Here is a 12,141-nt window from a genome sequence, read left to right on the forward strand (position 1 = left end):
GTGGTGCCAACTTGGCACAGCATGTGGCAGCCATATGGGTGTACAGTGTAATGTTAACTAAATCTGGGCATGATGAGGTCATCTCTGGCTTCCCAGGCAGCAATGTGCTCGGGTGCTGATGCCCTCTGTCCTGTACAACATCAGGCGGTTGCGGAGAAGGTTGATGGTTTTGTTGGTGCTGTTTGTATCAATGACACCAAAACAGAGTCTGCCAAGAGCAGAAGCAGAGGATAGGTGAGAGAAAGGAAGGACAAAGGGCGGGAGAACAGAAAGAGGAGATCGTGGTGGACGAAGGGGTAGGGCAAATAGTAGGGGAGGAAGGAAGGGCAGCATTTTTTTAAATTACACCGTATGCTCACCAGTTACTGGTAATTCATCAGGCAATTAAGGAAAGCCGTAAAGGAGGTGGGTGGGATAAGCTGGTGGTGCTGAGAGGAGGACGTGTATTTTCTTGCAAGGCAGGAAGAATTGCAGAGCCGGTTTCCAAGATACCCTCTTGGACAGTGAAAACGCACAACATGGAAATTGGGGGAATAGGGAGAAATCAAATTATAACATGAACAGTCATTTTACTCAATTTATTATAGCACTTGGACTTTATGGTACAATCACAAACTGGATACAAAAGTAAGATTACTGTAGATGTTAAGTCTGTTGTGGATTTGCATGATATGTTGCCAAGTAGTGGAAAAATTAAATACTATGGTTTTACTTCTTCAATTTATCCATTTAGTTCAGGATCCGTATGAGTTGGAGGAAGTGCTAACATTTTCATGTAAATTGCATAATGCTTGGAACTCAGGTAGACGCCAAAGACAGCTTGAAGGATTAACACAAAGCTCAATTTCCTCATAACTGGCTGACAAACAGCAATCCAGAATCGTATTATATTTCCCTTTTCTGGCATTGGGGTTGTATTATACCTGGTGCAAAAAGGGTAAAAGGCAGTTAATAAATAACTGAGTACTTGTACATATCACTTTGATTTAAAGATGCATAATGCCTCAGTCTGAGGGACTGATTGTTTTCTTAGAATAGAGAAAGTTCTGTAAATACTATAGACCAAGGATATCTAACCTTTTGCAACTAGGGGCCAGATACATGTGACAAACCCAATGAGTCGCTGCATATGATAACTCAAATGCCAGCTCCATTACACAAATTCCAAGACCCCATCACACAATTTAAGCACCCCTCCCCACAGTCGATCCCCTCTTTTCCGAGGCAACTTGCAGGCCAAATGTGTCCATGAGCTTCTCTGACCCAGCTCATTAAGCCGGTTCCTGTTCTTTGTGCTTGTTTGCAAACATGTTACATTTTTGGTTTTTTTTTCCAACCTTGCCCTGGATTATTTGGCCCTTACGGCTCACTTTCGGCAAGTCCCAACTCCCCATACCGTAGACAGTGTCTATCCTATCCTTCAACTAGGTAAGCTTTTGCTAATGTGCCCAGCATATTAATTGTTTGGTAATCGTTTCTAAATGCTGGAGCTAATGCCTTCATGAGATCTTTCTAATGTCTTAGAAATTTCAATTAAAATCAAGCCACTTTATTTTGCAGATGAAGCACAGTCATACAGTGAAATATTTGCAGTAAACAATTTCCATGCAACTGCTCAAGTGGGGGGGGGGGGGAAATCCAACACTAAAGCTAAACCTTTATAAATAATTAACATTTATTTCAGGAATATCAAAGTGACATACTGATGGCTTCTCTGAAGTTTCCTACTGCTTCCTCTCAAGGGACTTTCCAACTGCCCCCTCTGATAAAATTATAATTGGTCTTTACATCCCAGAAGAGTAATTGGAACTTCCTGGACCTTTAATATCTGGCCCCTTAAATTCCAAAAGGAACTGTCCGTCAAATGCAAACCGAGTTGTTCACATAGAATTGTTTAATTTGGAAGGAGAGTGGGGACTTTATTGATGGACTAGATAAGTGTGGAGGTGAGCTTACTGGATTGTTGTTTTTTCCCCCACTCAGAGCCAAGAAAGCATACTCCCAGGTGATATCCAATGCTAAAGTGCAGCTATGGGAGAGTGGAAGGAATCTCATTTTCTGACTCATCCAAATACATTGTTTTAGTTAGGTCTAGATACCAGGCAACATTCTTTGTTTAGTTACAGGAATTTTTACAATAAAAGGAGTATGTAAGTACATTTTTCTGCACTGAATATTTGAAATATTTATTCGCATTATAGAAAATCAATTTTGACATTGGACACATTTCCCAACCTCCACCCCCAAAAAATAAATCATAACAGTGTATCAGGTTTGAGGCAACAGAAGTAACTATAGAATCAAAACAATTCTTAGTGGTAAGATGGCTTTATAATAGTACAGCAGTAGTTCTCACCGTGTTGCAAGACCAGCATTTATAGGCAAGGCTAAGAGAACAGGATATAAGCCTCCAGCGAGAGAAGCCACTAATCCTCCTCTAACTAGGACACACGTGGGACAGTTGAGATCGCCTAAACAAAAAAATGCATCAGTTTTTCAATTTGAAAACATCTTGTTTTATAATTTAATAATCTAACATTTATAAAGATGGCATATAAGCATCCCCAAGTCTGCCCTTTTTGCTGCTAGTTTCCTCCCTTTTCCTGCTTAGTTCTCGTTTCTTTTCCAACAAAGTAAAATTTGTTATATAGTGCACATTGGTTAGGAATCCCAGTTTCTCTTTCCTTCACTTTCCCAAATCTCTCTTTGTATAGCTAATCACAACACATTTCAAATAATTCCACAGTGCACAGACTGCTATAAAATATCAGTACTAAAAATAGGAATGTGACTATCTTTCATTTGGGCCTGGGCAGCTGTAGTATAAACAAAGCTTTTGTAATATCTTTATGAAAGCCTTTACTAACCTGAAAGCAAAGGCTTTGACACAACAGCATTATACCCTGCTATAGTTGACAGGAATGGAAGAACTCCCATAGGCAAACTGGAAGTAAAACGAGCCTGTGCAATATTGAGCACTCTTCGAAAGAAACTGTTGGCTATTAAACCAGCAAATGCCGAATTTATCCCAAGGTAGATGGGTCCATATGTAAAAAACTTTCTGTGGGGGTGGAAAACAATAAACCTTGTTTATTACAAATCTCAACTGCTAACAAACAAATGTGCAGAACATCTCACGTCAACTGTTACTTAATCTTCACAGTGCTTCCTGAAACTTCTGAGGAACATGGGGAGGAGCTACCTCATATCACATCTGTGGCAACATTTTGAAATACAACTTGTGGAAAGGAAGAAACGGTTTATAGATGAGCAGAGTAGACAATTGACAGACATGGGGAGCAACTAATAACTGATACAGGAAACTCTCTTTTTACCAGCACCTAAATAACCAGAAATCTCTTAACCGGCAAAATTCAGGAGTAGGTTCAGGTAAGTTTTACTTCATATTAGTGGCCGTGTAACCGGGGTTCCTGGATCTGTGGCCGTGTAACCGGGGTTCCTGGATCTGTGGCCGTGTAACTGGGGTTCCTGCACCTGTTGCCATGCAACAGGGACGCCTGGATCTGTGGCCGTGTACGGGGCTCTCGTACCTTAGTAAGTATACCTCTCTGTAATCCGGACTTTTTGATCAACCGGCACCACGTTGGTCCCAGATTACAAAGTTTCCTGTACTGAGTTAACAAGAACTGGTACTACCAGTCATGAACATGTATTAAAGCTACTCCAGAAAAGGATAGTCATGGGGCAAAACTGAGTGAGGGCAGCAGTACACTAAATTACTAAGCCTGAGCTTTAGTACTGAGACCCGTGCCCATTGAGACTGCTCAAACTCACTTTTTATACGACCCTTATGGTGAAAAGTTAATATCTAACCCACAAGATCACCCAGTTTCTGTACCAGATTTTAATTTAATTGTTTAAGCTACTAATATGGATGAAAGTACCAGATCTAGATGTGAATTGTCCCCAGTGGGGACTACAAGACATTGGGTGAAAAAGTGACTATCACATTCAGTACTGAGTCTATTGCCACACATCTATTAAGGGATTCCCAGATTATATTGAGTTGATGAAGTCACCAATTACTACATTATCAAATGTATTCTTATCCCCATCCAGTAGGAAACTCCTATCTTGCTCCGCAACTAGCAGCTTATTCAAGTCAGACTATTTTACTTCCCTGGGATTACTGCATTTCCAAAGCTCTTTTCTTGGCCTTTGGGAATATCTTACTGTCCTGCTTATTTTAGAGTTAATTTCCATTTTCTGGGGTGAACCATGTTTCTGCAACTCCTGTAACAAATTCCTGCTAATATGCATGACTAACTCAAACATTAATTCCAGATGTTACTACCATTCAAGTATAATTAAAGTCTACTTTTTCCCCTTAGATTGCTTTGATGTTTATTTTCTTTTGCTGGATTTAAACCCACTCTTCTGATCTATACATAGTCTTGGCTTCTCCCAACTGTCTTAATAGTCTCAAGAATTTGAATATTAATTGTGCATTTGTTGCTAGAAGTTTGCAATCATAATATGTTGCATTGATAAGAAACTTGTTCAGTGTACATCTGTGGCTGGCTATCTTAAACATTTCTTCATAAAGTCTGAACAGTGCAGAGTAAAGCTTGAGCAAGGGCCTAGGTCCCTGATTTTACATAATTAATATAAAAACCCAACGAGAACTATAATATTCCAGTGCACAGAGGAGGAAAACCTGGTGCCTACAAGAACGCCAATCATAGATAAAGATTTTATTTTCTTTGGCCACACTCTGATTCCATACATGTTCAGAGTGACAATAATGCAAGCAGAAAGAACCAAGGCAAAAGGTAGAGGGCAACCTTCTGAAATGCCATTAGAAACAATTGATGAGCAAGGGAGGAGTATAACATGGGAGTTCCATCAGATAAAGTTTCAGTAGCCTTTTCAACAAAAGCCACCCCATTCTGTTCCAGCAGCTAAAGAAAAGATCAAGCAAGAATTGTCTGGGGTAGTCAAAGAAAATATGGTGTGGTGCATCTCACAAATAAAACGTGACCACAGAGTGAATTTGTAACTCAAACTATTCAGATGAATTGCAATTTAAGGGGCAACAGGCTTATAGGCAGTACACTCACTAGGTTTGTCATTTTTCAGTATAGGGGAGACAGAAGCACATCTCCAAATTGCAGGGTTGGATCCAATGAAACACTTTTTTTTTAAAAAGGGAAACAATTTTGGGGTGTCAACTTTTTGTAAAGGCTATCAAGAGAAACCATCTGGGGCAGTAGCCTCATTAGCCTTAAAGTTTGGAGCACTTTTTCTATAGTGATGGATGCACCCAACGAGGAAGAGTACACCGCAATCTGCTTCAGGAATGGGTTAGGGCAAGTACTCCTAAAGAGTAGCTGGGAATACTTTGGCTTTTGCCAGAACTAGGATGACTGCTGCCTCCTCAGAGCATATGCTAATAGCCTGGTTTCTTCCCATCCTAGGAAGAAGCGTTTGTGAACTGAATTAGTCCCTAAATATTACAGATGAGCAGAGAATCCAGTTCCCTTCAGGCTTCCTGAAAGGCAAGAGGTATCTCTGCCGCATCTGCCCCAAGATGAATTGAAATATGTTTGTTGAATGGAAATTGAAATATGTTTGTCGAATGGAAGCCAAGAACCTGTATGTACTTTTTCTAGGAGTTACAGATAATAAAATTGCAGCAGAGTACTTTGCCTTCTCCCACTGCAGGAGAAATGATGTGCCAGGGATATTGGCCCAGAAATTCGGGTCGGGGGCTTCCCGCGGGTGCAAGCCCCCGACCTACACTTACCTAGCGCGCCGGCAGTTGAGCTCTGGGCCTGCGTAGAATTCCTCTCCGGGGCCTGGCCCAGAGGCTGGCGCGCTGTGCTGGCGTGTCCCAGGGGCGTAGTTAGTGCGATACGTCCCCTGGGTTCACGTGAGCCATGGGCAGCCAATCGGAGGAGGGAAAAGCCCATTCATAAGATTGACAGAAAGACCTGTCAAAACGTATGAATGCTGAGGGCCCAAAACAGTAGTTAACCTTCAAATAAATTTTTTTAAAAATCACACTTTTTAAATAAACTATAAATTACATTAAATAACTTTTAAACAATTTAAATTTTTGAAAATTTTTTTAATAAAAAAAACAGGGCTAAAAATAAACTTACCTTGCTTTAAAGTATTTAAAAATAACAAACCTGTGGAAAAAATGTTTTAATTTTAATGAATTGACCACTTACCTTTTAAAATGCAGTCCTTACGCCTGGTTTTTACATTTCTAAAATCTAAAGACTTACCCTCACGGAAAAACCTAAGTTCAAAGCGCACACGCAGACTCCCGTGCGCACGCGTTCAACCTCTGAACCCCTTCGTTCAGAGGATCGGCAGTGCCGGTATCCCGTGCATGCAAGGAACCGGCACGTCCATCGGGTCCACGCGAGTACCCCGTGCGTACTCACGCGTTGGGACCCGAATTTCTGGGCCATTGTTTATAAAAAAAAAAAAAAAAAAAATTCAAGCAATCCCAAAGTTGAGGATAACTGAGGGAGATATTAACATGCCAGCTCTTTGATCTCCAGTGGAGCCCTGGCATTATCAGATATAGAATTACTGCCATTTGATTTCTGAATTTTATAAGCCTAAACCTCCAACTGCAGTAGCTCACACATTAAAAAAATGATCCTTGAACAGGTTTTGTGGTTGTTAGAAAATTCTAGTGTAGTAGGCAGCCATTTGGTTCATCAAGTTGGTGCTAGCTTTACGATTAGATATCTATTCTAGTCTCATTCCCCATAAAAATTTTTATATTCCTTTCCAAATACTTCAGTTCCCTTTTAAATAATATAGTTTGCTTCAGTAACCACTTGTTAAGTATGGCTTCGATTTAACGTCTCATCCAAAAGATGGCACTGGAGTCCACTGGAGTGGGACTTAAACCCACAACCTTCTGACTCTGAGGCATGAGTGCTACCAAATGAGCCACGGCTAACATTGATGGGGCCAGAACAAGAAAACATTTAAATAAAAATTGAATATCCTTGTGAATCAAGATGTCATCTCCTCATTTCTTCCAAGGAGACTATTAATCATGAGTGAGCCTCAACAGTATGTGGAACAAGTTATCTGACTTGGATGTCATAGTCAAATCAAATTTTGCCATCTCCTTGCATCCAAACACATGTACTTTAATGGGATAGCAAAATACTGCGGATGCTGGAAATCCAAAACAACAGCAAACGCTGGAAAAACTCAGCAGGCCAGGCAGCATCGGTGGAGAGAAACAACGTTTCAGGTTGATGACCTTTCGTCAGAACTGGAAAAAAGCAGGAAATGGAAAGCAAGGTTGGGGGCTGGGAAAAGGGGAAGGGGATGAAAGAACAAAAGGGAAGGTCAGTGATAGGATAGAATGCAGGAGAGAATAAGAGACATTGAGATATTCAAGGCAAGGATAGGTGGTAAGGAACAAAGGATGGCTCTAGATGATGTGTGAATTGCGCTGGCAGAATGAAGGTACAGCTGAAGGGAAGGAAGAAAAAAAGGGGGCCAAACAAAAAGTGTGGATAAAAAATATATAGAGGCCGAAGTTATGATCTGAAATTGTTGAACTCTATGTTGAGTCCAGAGGGCTGTAGAGTGCCTAATCAAAGATGAGAACTTTAATGGGAACTGCTTTATAATCAAGAGAATAGGAACCTTTCACCCTCTTCCATAACCTCACTAGACTTTACACAATGGTGGTGCCTCTAATTCAGTACTGACCAGGGAACCTTTTTGAGAACTTTACACTTGAACCACAGTGGAGCTCTCTCGTCTGACACCAGTTTGAAGAACTGAGTCCCTCACTATTACAGATCAGAACTTACGTCACTACAGAAAATAAATTAGGCAATGAGCATTTGGGAGACATGCCATCATCAGCAGCTACTCTATCCCTACCCACTAGCTGTAAATTGGCAACTCTAAATAGTTAAGCTAATTTTCTGATTGAAAGGTTTGTTTTAAAATTATCTGCGTCACCTTATAGATACTTGTTTTAAAACACTTGCTTTTTTTGTAAGCATTTATTAACATAACTTGTTTAGCTAAATTTCATTTAGTTTAAGAAAATGTGAACTGAAGGTCCTTCATCTAAATTCTTTAACGGCATTATATTGAAATGATGAAACACTACCTCCAGGCGTAGCACAATCACAGTGTTAAATAAATAATGGCGTGGCTGTGGATTAGATACATACTTGTCTAATTCTGGAAGCCGTTGAAACCGTTCGAGGAGCATTTCCATCGCATTTGGACTGGGAATACTCGGCTGCAGATCTCGTGTAAGTAATGTTGGATTATCCGCCATTCTCGATGCCTACAACAGTTTCAGATTTAAAATGGGATAACGCAAAACATCTCGCTGCACTAAAATATCAAGTAAAAATTACCATGAAAACTTGAGAATACGCAGAATTTTGTATAAATAAATATACCGTGCACGTCTGACTGTGATACGTTCAGTTCTTCGCAAATGAGAGGCCGTGGCAACACCTTCAACAAATCAGTGAAAGTACATTAATGTCTTGTAAGATGAGATATAAAAAATACCCGAGCGTGATGCTCGAAGCTTAACTGCGAACAAGTGAAACAGCTGTCGAGTAGATTGATATGAAGAAAACAATGTCACTAATTTACAGATATCACAAATGTGAGGAACTGGTGGATATATAACGTTATCTTGCTACATTGACGAAGCAGCCTGGGCGCAGACATATTAATCACCTGACCAAGTCACCTTCCCCATCAAGCACTCCTTTCACCTCCCCCACCGTGCGAGGACAACGGAAGCTCCGCCCCGTTTCTCAGCTCCAATTGGTCAGTTGTGCGCCCGTGGGCGGCTCGGTTTCACGTGATGATCTTGGACGTCAATCAAACGTGGCGCGAGCCGCTTCCGTAACGAAGCGAAGTCTGCGGCCGTTGTGCGAGAATCGGGTAAAAATCGGAGCCAAAGAGGGAGGCGAAACCTAAAAGGGGGGACGGGGAGCTGTGGGTGAGATTCAGCTACATCGTGCAAGGCTAAGCAGATCTACAAAATATTACCTTCCACTGGGAGGTGCGTTTTAAATTGTCATGTTTTATTCATATTTAAATTACGAGAAGAAAATATAATTGAGTAAATCTACCCGGCAGGTGTCGCATTGCTTCTGTTTGGCTCTTTAACCTGCGTCTCATGTTAATCCCGCCCCGAACTATTTTCCTATTGCTTCGCAGTATTTCACTTTTGAATTTGTTTTCTGTTGTCATTCTGAGAAGTTGTGGCCCTTAGTGTAACTGGGGAAGGGAAATCACGGCCGAAAGTTAACAACGGTCACTCTTTTTTAAATTTTGCAAGTTTTTTTGTGGCGTATTCGTATTGGGAAGATTACTCTCGATGTACCCGAGCGATTCCCGGTCCTTTATCCAAGTTTGAGGAAAATTTCAGTTTGATTTGATTTTTTTTTTTAAAACGTGCGTCAAAACAGTTACACGGGATGGTGGCCGAGATCGGCAGGAGCAGCTCCTTCCAGGAATGAGAAGTTGATATGAATGGATAACGATACTGCTGGTTGAGTGTTGGAGGGCAGTTAGTGTGGGCTGAGTGACCAGCTGGTGCTCTTACCTCTGATCCGCTCTTGCTCCCGGCTCAGTCTGTTTGACGGCGCGTCATCACCTGGCTGGAAATTTTAACAAACTACCAAAAGAAAACACGAGGGGGAAGAAGAAACGCCGTCTTTTGCCAAGATGGGAGTTACAGCGAGTGTCTAGGCTCTCCTCGAACTAATCGATTTGGATTAAAAATTGCGAAGATCCTGCCTTTTTAAAAAGCAGTACGAAATCCTATGGGTGTTTTGAGTTTGAACTGGACCCTGAATTACCCGTTATATAACATTTGGAAATTCCTTTCTCAATTTAAAAAAAGAATTGGTTTCTTCGCAAAGCTTTTTAGTGGGAGTTTTGTGGATGTGTATGTGTGAGATTTGTTTGTATATTCTTTAATACTTGTAGACTTTGGGCTTTCGCTGCGAGGAAGTTTAAATATTGGCGAAGTTTTGGCTGCAGCTTGATGGGAGTGAGAAGAGGAGAAAACGAGTGGTGTCTGGTGTCAGCATCCCAAGAGCTGGAGAAGATTGGTGCTAATAAAAATCAAACACCGCACTTTGGAAAAAAAAAATGCCGGTGAAAAAACAAGGTGAGTTAGGTTTCCAAAATCGCCGTGATTCGTGTGTATTAAACTTTAGTGAAATGTTATGACTGTCAAAGTGCCAAGCTGTCACCTTAACTGCGCTTGCTTTCAGGAATCCGAGTTTTGTGTCGTACTTTAATGAGAGATCCTTTTTTTTAAAAAAAAAGCCAAGATTGCTTCAGTATTGTGCATACTTATGTAGAGGATGCAAAGTTCTTTACTCGATTCAATTCCTGTTCAACCAAGTGAAGGAGAATTTGGCTTTTGTCAAGCTAGGCGCTAATAGCTGACTTCCATCACGATATATTTTACGAATAACTCCTAGTTTTGGGGAGGCGGGGAAGGTCCTGCGTAAAATAAACTAGGTTAAGAATGCATTTTGTGACAATTTTTCTCTCCTTTGTTATTTTACTGTTCCACCGGTGCTGGTGACTTCTTATTTGCTCCTGGCCTACTTAATGTACACTAAACAGCGAGCAAAACAAAATGGGTTCTCCTAAGCTTAGAGTTTCTACTCCTGTCACGTACGGTTACGAACAGGTGTGTGATGCGTTTGATTTGCTGTGCATTTTAGCCTGAACAGGTGGGTATGCGAGTAAGTAAGCTTCATGAAGTATGTTCAAAGTCAATTAACAAAAGCCCCACCTGATGGACTACAACGGTGAAGTATTTCTTGTTTTCAGAGTTCATTAAAACTCCGTAAATAGACAAATGGAAAAAGCTACACCTAAAATTAATTTTGTATTCGTAGTTGAATTGTGGTTATTTTGCATTTAGTATCGTGATTTATCTACTGCATAGTGCATGATTTTGAACTACTGAGTGAACATAACATGTTTTGTTCTGTAACCAACCTTGAGGGAAATCAGACACTGAAATGTAGCAGGTTATTAATCAAAAAAAAGTAATGCCCTAATGCACACACTACTGATTCCGTATTCTCGCAAAAAATTCAGTGTAAATTTTGCTGTGTATTTTACTCGCCCAAGGACATTAGGCTTTCTTATCACAGACTTTTTCCTACACGCTGTTTTAATAAGCTTTTGAGCGCCCAGCACTTTGGCTGTAACAGACTTCCAGTACTGCACATACTGCAAGTACAGCCTATAAGAAAGACTTGCACTTTTTTGACCACCGGACGTCCCAAAACGCTTTACAACCAATGAAGTACTTTTTGAAGTGTAGACACTGTTGTAGGAAACGAGGCACCCAATTTGTGCACAGCAAACTCCCACAAACAGCAATGTGATAATGACCAGATAATCTGTTTTAGTGATGTTAATTGAGGGCTAACTATTGGCCAGGACACCCAGCTGTTCTTTGAAATAGTGCTATGGGATCTTTTACGTCCAGCTGAGAGCAGACAGGGTCTCAGTTTACCATCTCATCCGAAAGACGTTGCCTCCGACAGTGCAGCACTCCTTTAGTACTGCACTGGAGTGTCAGCCTAGATTTTTGTCCTCCAGTCTCTGGAGTGGGACTTGAACCCACAATGTTCTGATTCAGAGGCGAGGGTGCTACCAACTGAGCCACGGCTGACACTAGAATACAACAGAACTGGATGATTGTGTATTCCCTTATTCCACTGCTTGAAGCAATCTATTTGCAATTTTGATCAAAAAATTGTATTGTAATCCAAAATCGGAGGATTTTGTTATTCATTATGGTACCGACATAGTCTTCATTGGATTAGTTTTTGTTGCTTATAAATGTTGGAAATGCAAATTTTGTACAGTAAAATGACCTATATTACATGCTTTATGTTTTTGTAGTAATACATCAGTAATTATTCTGTTAATTCTTAAAAGGGTTGCTGCTGAGAACAGTTTTGTTGTAGGTACTAGTTTATACAGATTTATTATAAATGCTTTGATATCTGACCAGCTCCAAGGTCCAGATAGTTCACTTTTTAATAACATGTTTCATAGATGTTTACACACTTTGATTTGTCTACATTTTGGTCTTGTGCATATCCACATTGG

The 12,141-nt window shown here is 40.6% G+C and overlaps 2 protein-coding genes across 11 annotated transcripts in view; one reads left to right on the forward strand and one right to left on the reverse strand.

The window, feature by feature from the left end:
• Positions 1-563: 563 nt before the first annotated feature.
• Positions 564-9,638, reverse strand: tmem126a (transmembrane protein 126A). Of its 4 annotated transcripts, none has more exons than XM_085998880.1 (6): positions 9,596-9,638; positions 8,430-8,487; positions 8,193-8,311; positions 2,868-3,061; positions 2,357-2,471; positions 564-923 (listed from the first exon to the last, which is right to left on the reverse strand). In XM_085998880.1, the coding sequence occupies exons 3-6, from the start codon at positions 8,300-8,302 to the stop codon at positions 722-724; spliced, it is 621 nt and encodes a 206-aa protein (XP_085855006.1). In that variant the 5' UTR covers positions 8,303-8,311; positions 8,430-8,487; positions 9,596-9,638; the 3' UTR covers positions 564-721. The 4 variants fall into 4 exon arrangements, with proteins under 4 accessions (XP_085855006.1, XP_085855003.1, XP_085855005.1 ...); XM_085998877.1 differs by lacking the exon at positions 9,596-9,638 and adding an exon at positions 8,719-8,805 and having other exon boundaries at positions 8,385-8,487; XM_085998879.1 differs by lacking the exon at positions 9,596-9,638 and adding an exon at positions 8,719-8,804.
• A 101-nt stretch (positions 9,639-9,739) lies between these two features.
• The window catches only part of dlg2 (discs, large homolog 2 (Drosophila)), a 1,642,261-nt gene continuing 1,639,859 nt past the window's right edge, over positions 9,740-12,141 (forward strand). For all 7 annotated transcript variants that reach the window (XR_015079731.1, XM_085998865.1, XM_085998867.1 and 4 more), the window contains exon 1: positions 9,740-10,165. Coding sequence is in view for 6 of the 7 variants with exons in the window: in XM_085998865.1 (XP_085854991.1) it covers positions 10,147-10,165 (19 nt within the window). In the remaining variant the exon portion in view is untranslated. The remainder of the gene's footprint in view (positions 10,166-12,141) is intronic.

Source organism: Somniosus microcephalus, chromosome 10 (genome assembly GCF_052327205.1).
Source record: "Somniosus microcephalus isolate GS21.2 chromosome 10, FLI_Smic_1.0, whole genome shotgun sequence".
NCBI lineage: Eukaryota > Metazoa > Chordata > Chondrichthyes > Squaliformes > Somniosidae > Somniosus > Somniosus microcephalus.

Coding starts and splice junctions, on each gene's coding strand:
- tmem126a (XM_085998877.1), bottom strand. Junction 3,062..8,192: donor CGGCTTCCAGAATTAGACAA/GTATGTATCTAA, acceptor CCACCCCCACAG/AAAGTTTTTTACATATGGAC. Junction 2,472..2,867: donor GTCAAAGCCTTTGCTTTCAG/GTTAGTAAAGGC, acceptor TTTTTTGTTTAG/GCGATCTCAACTGTCCCACG.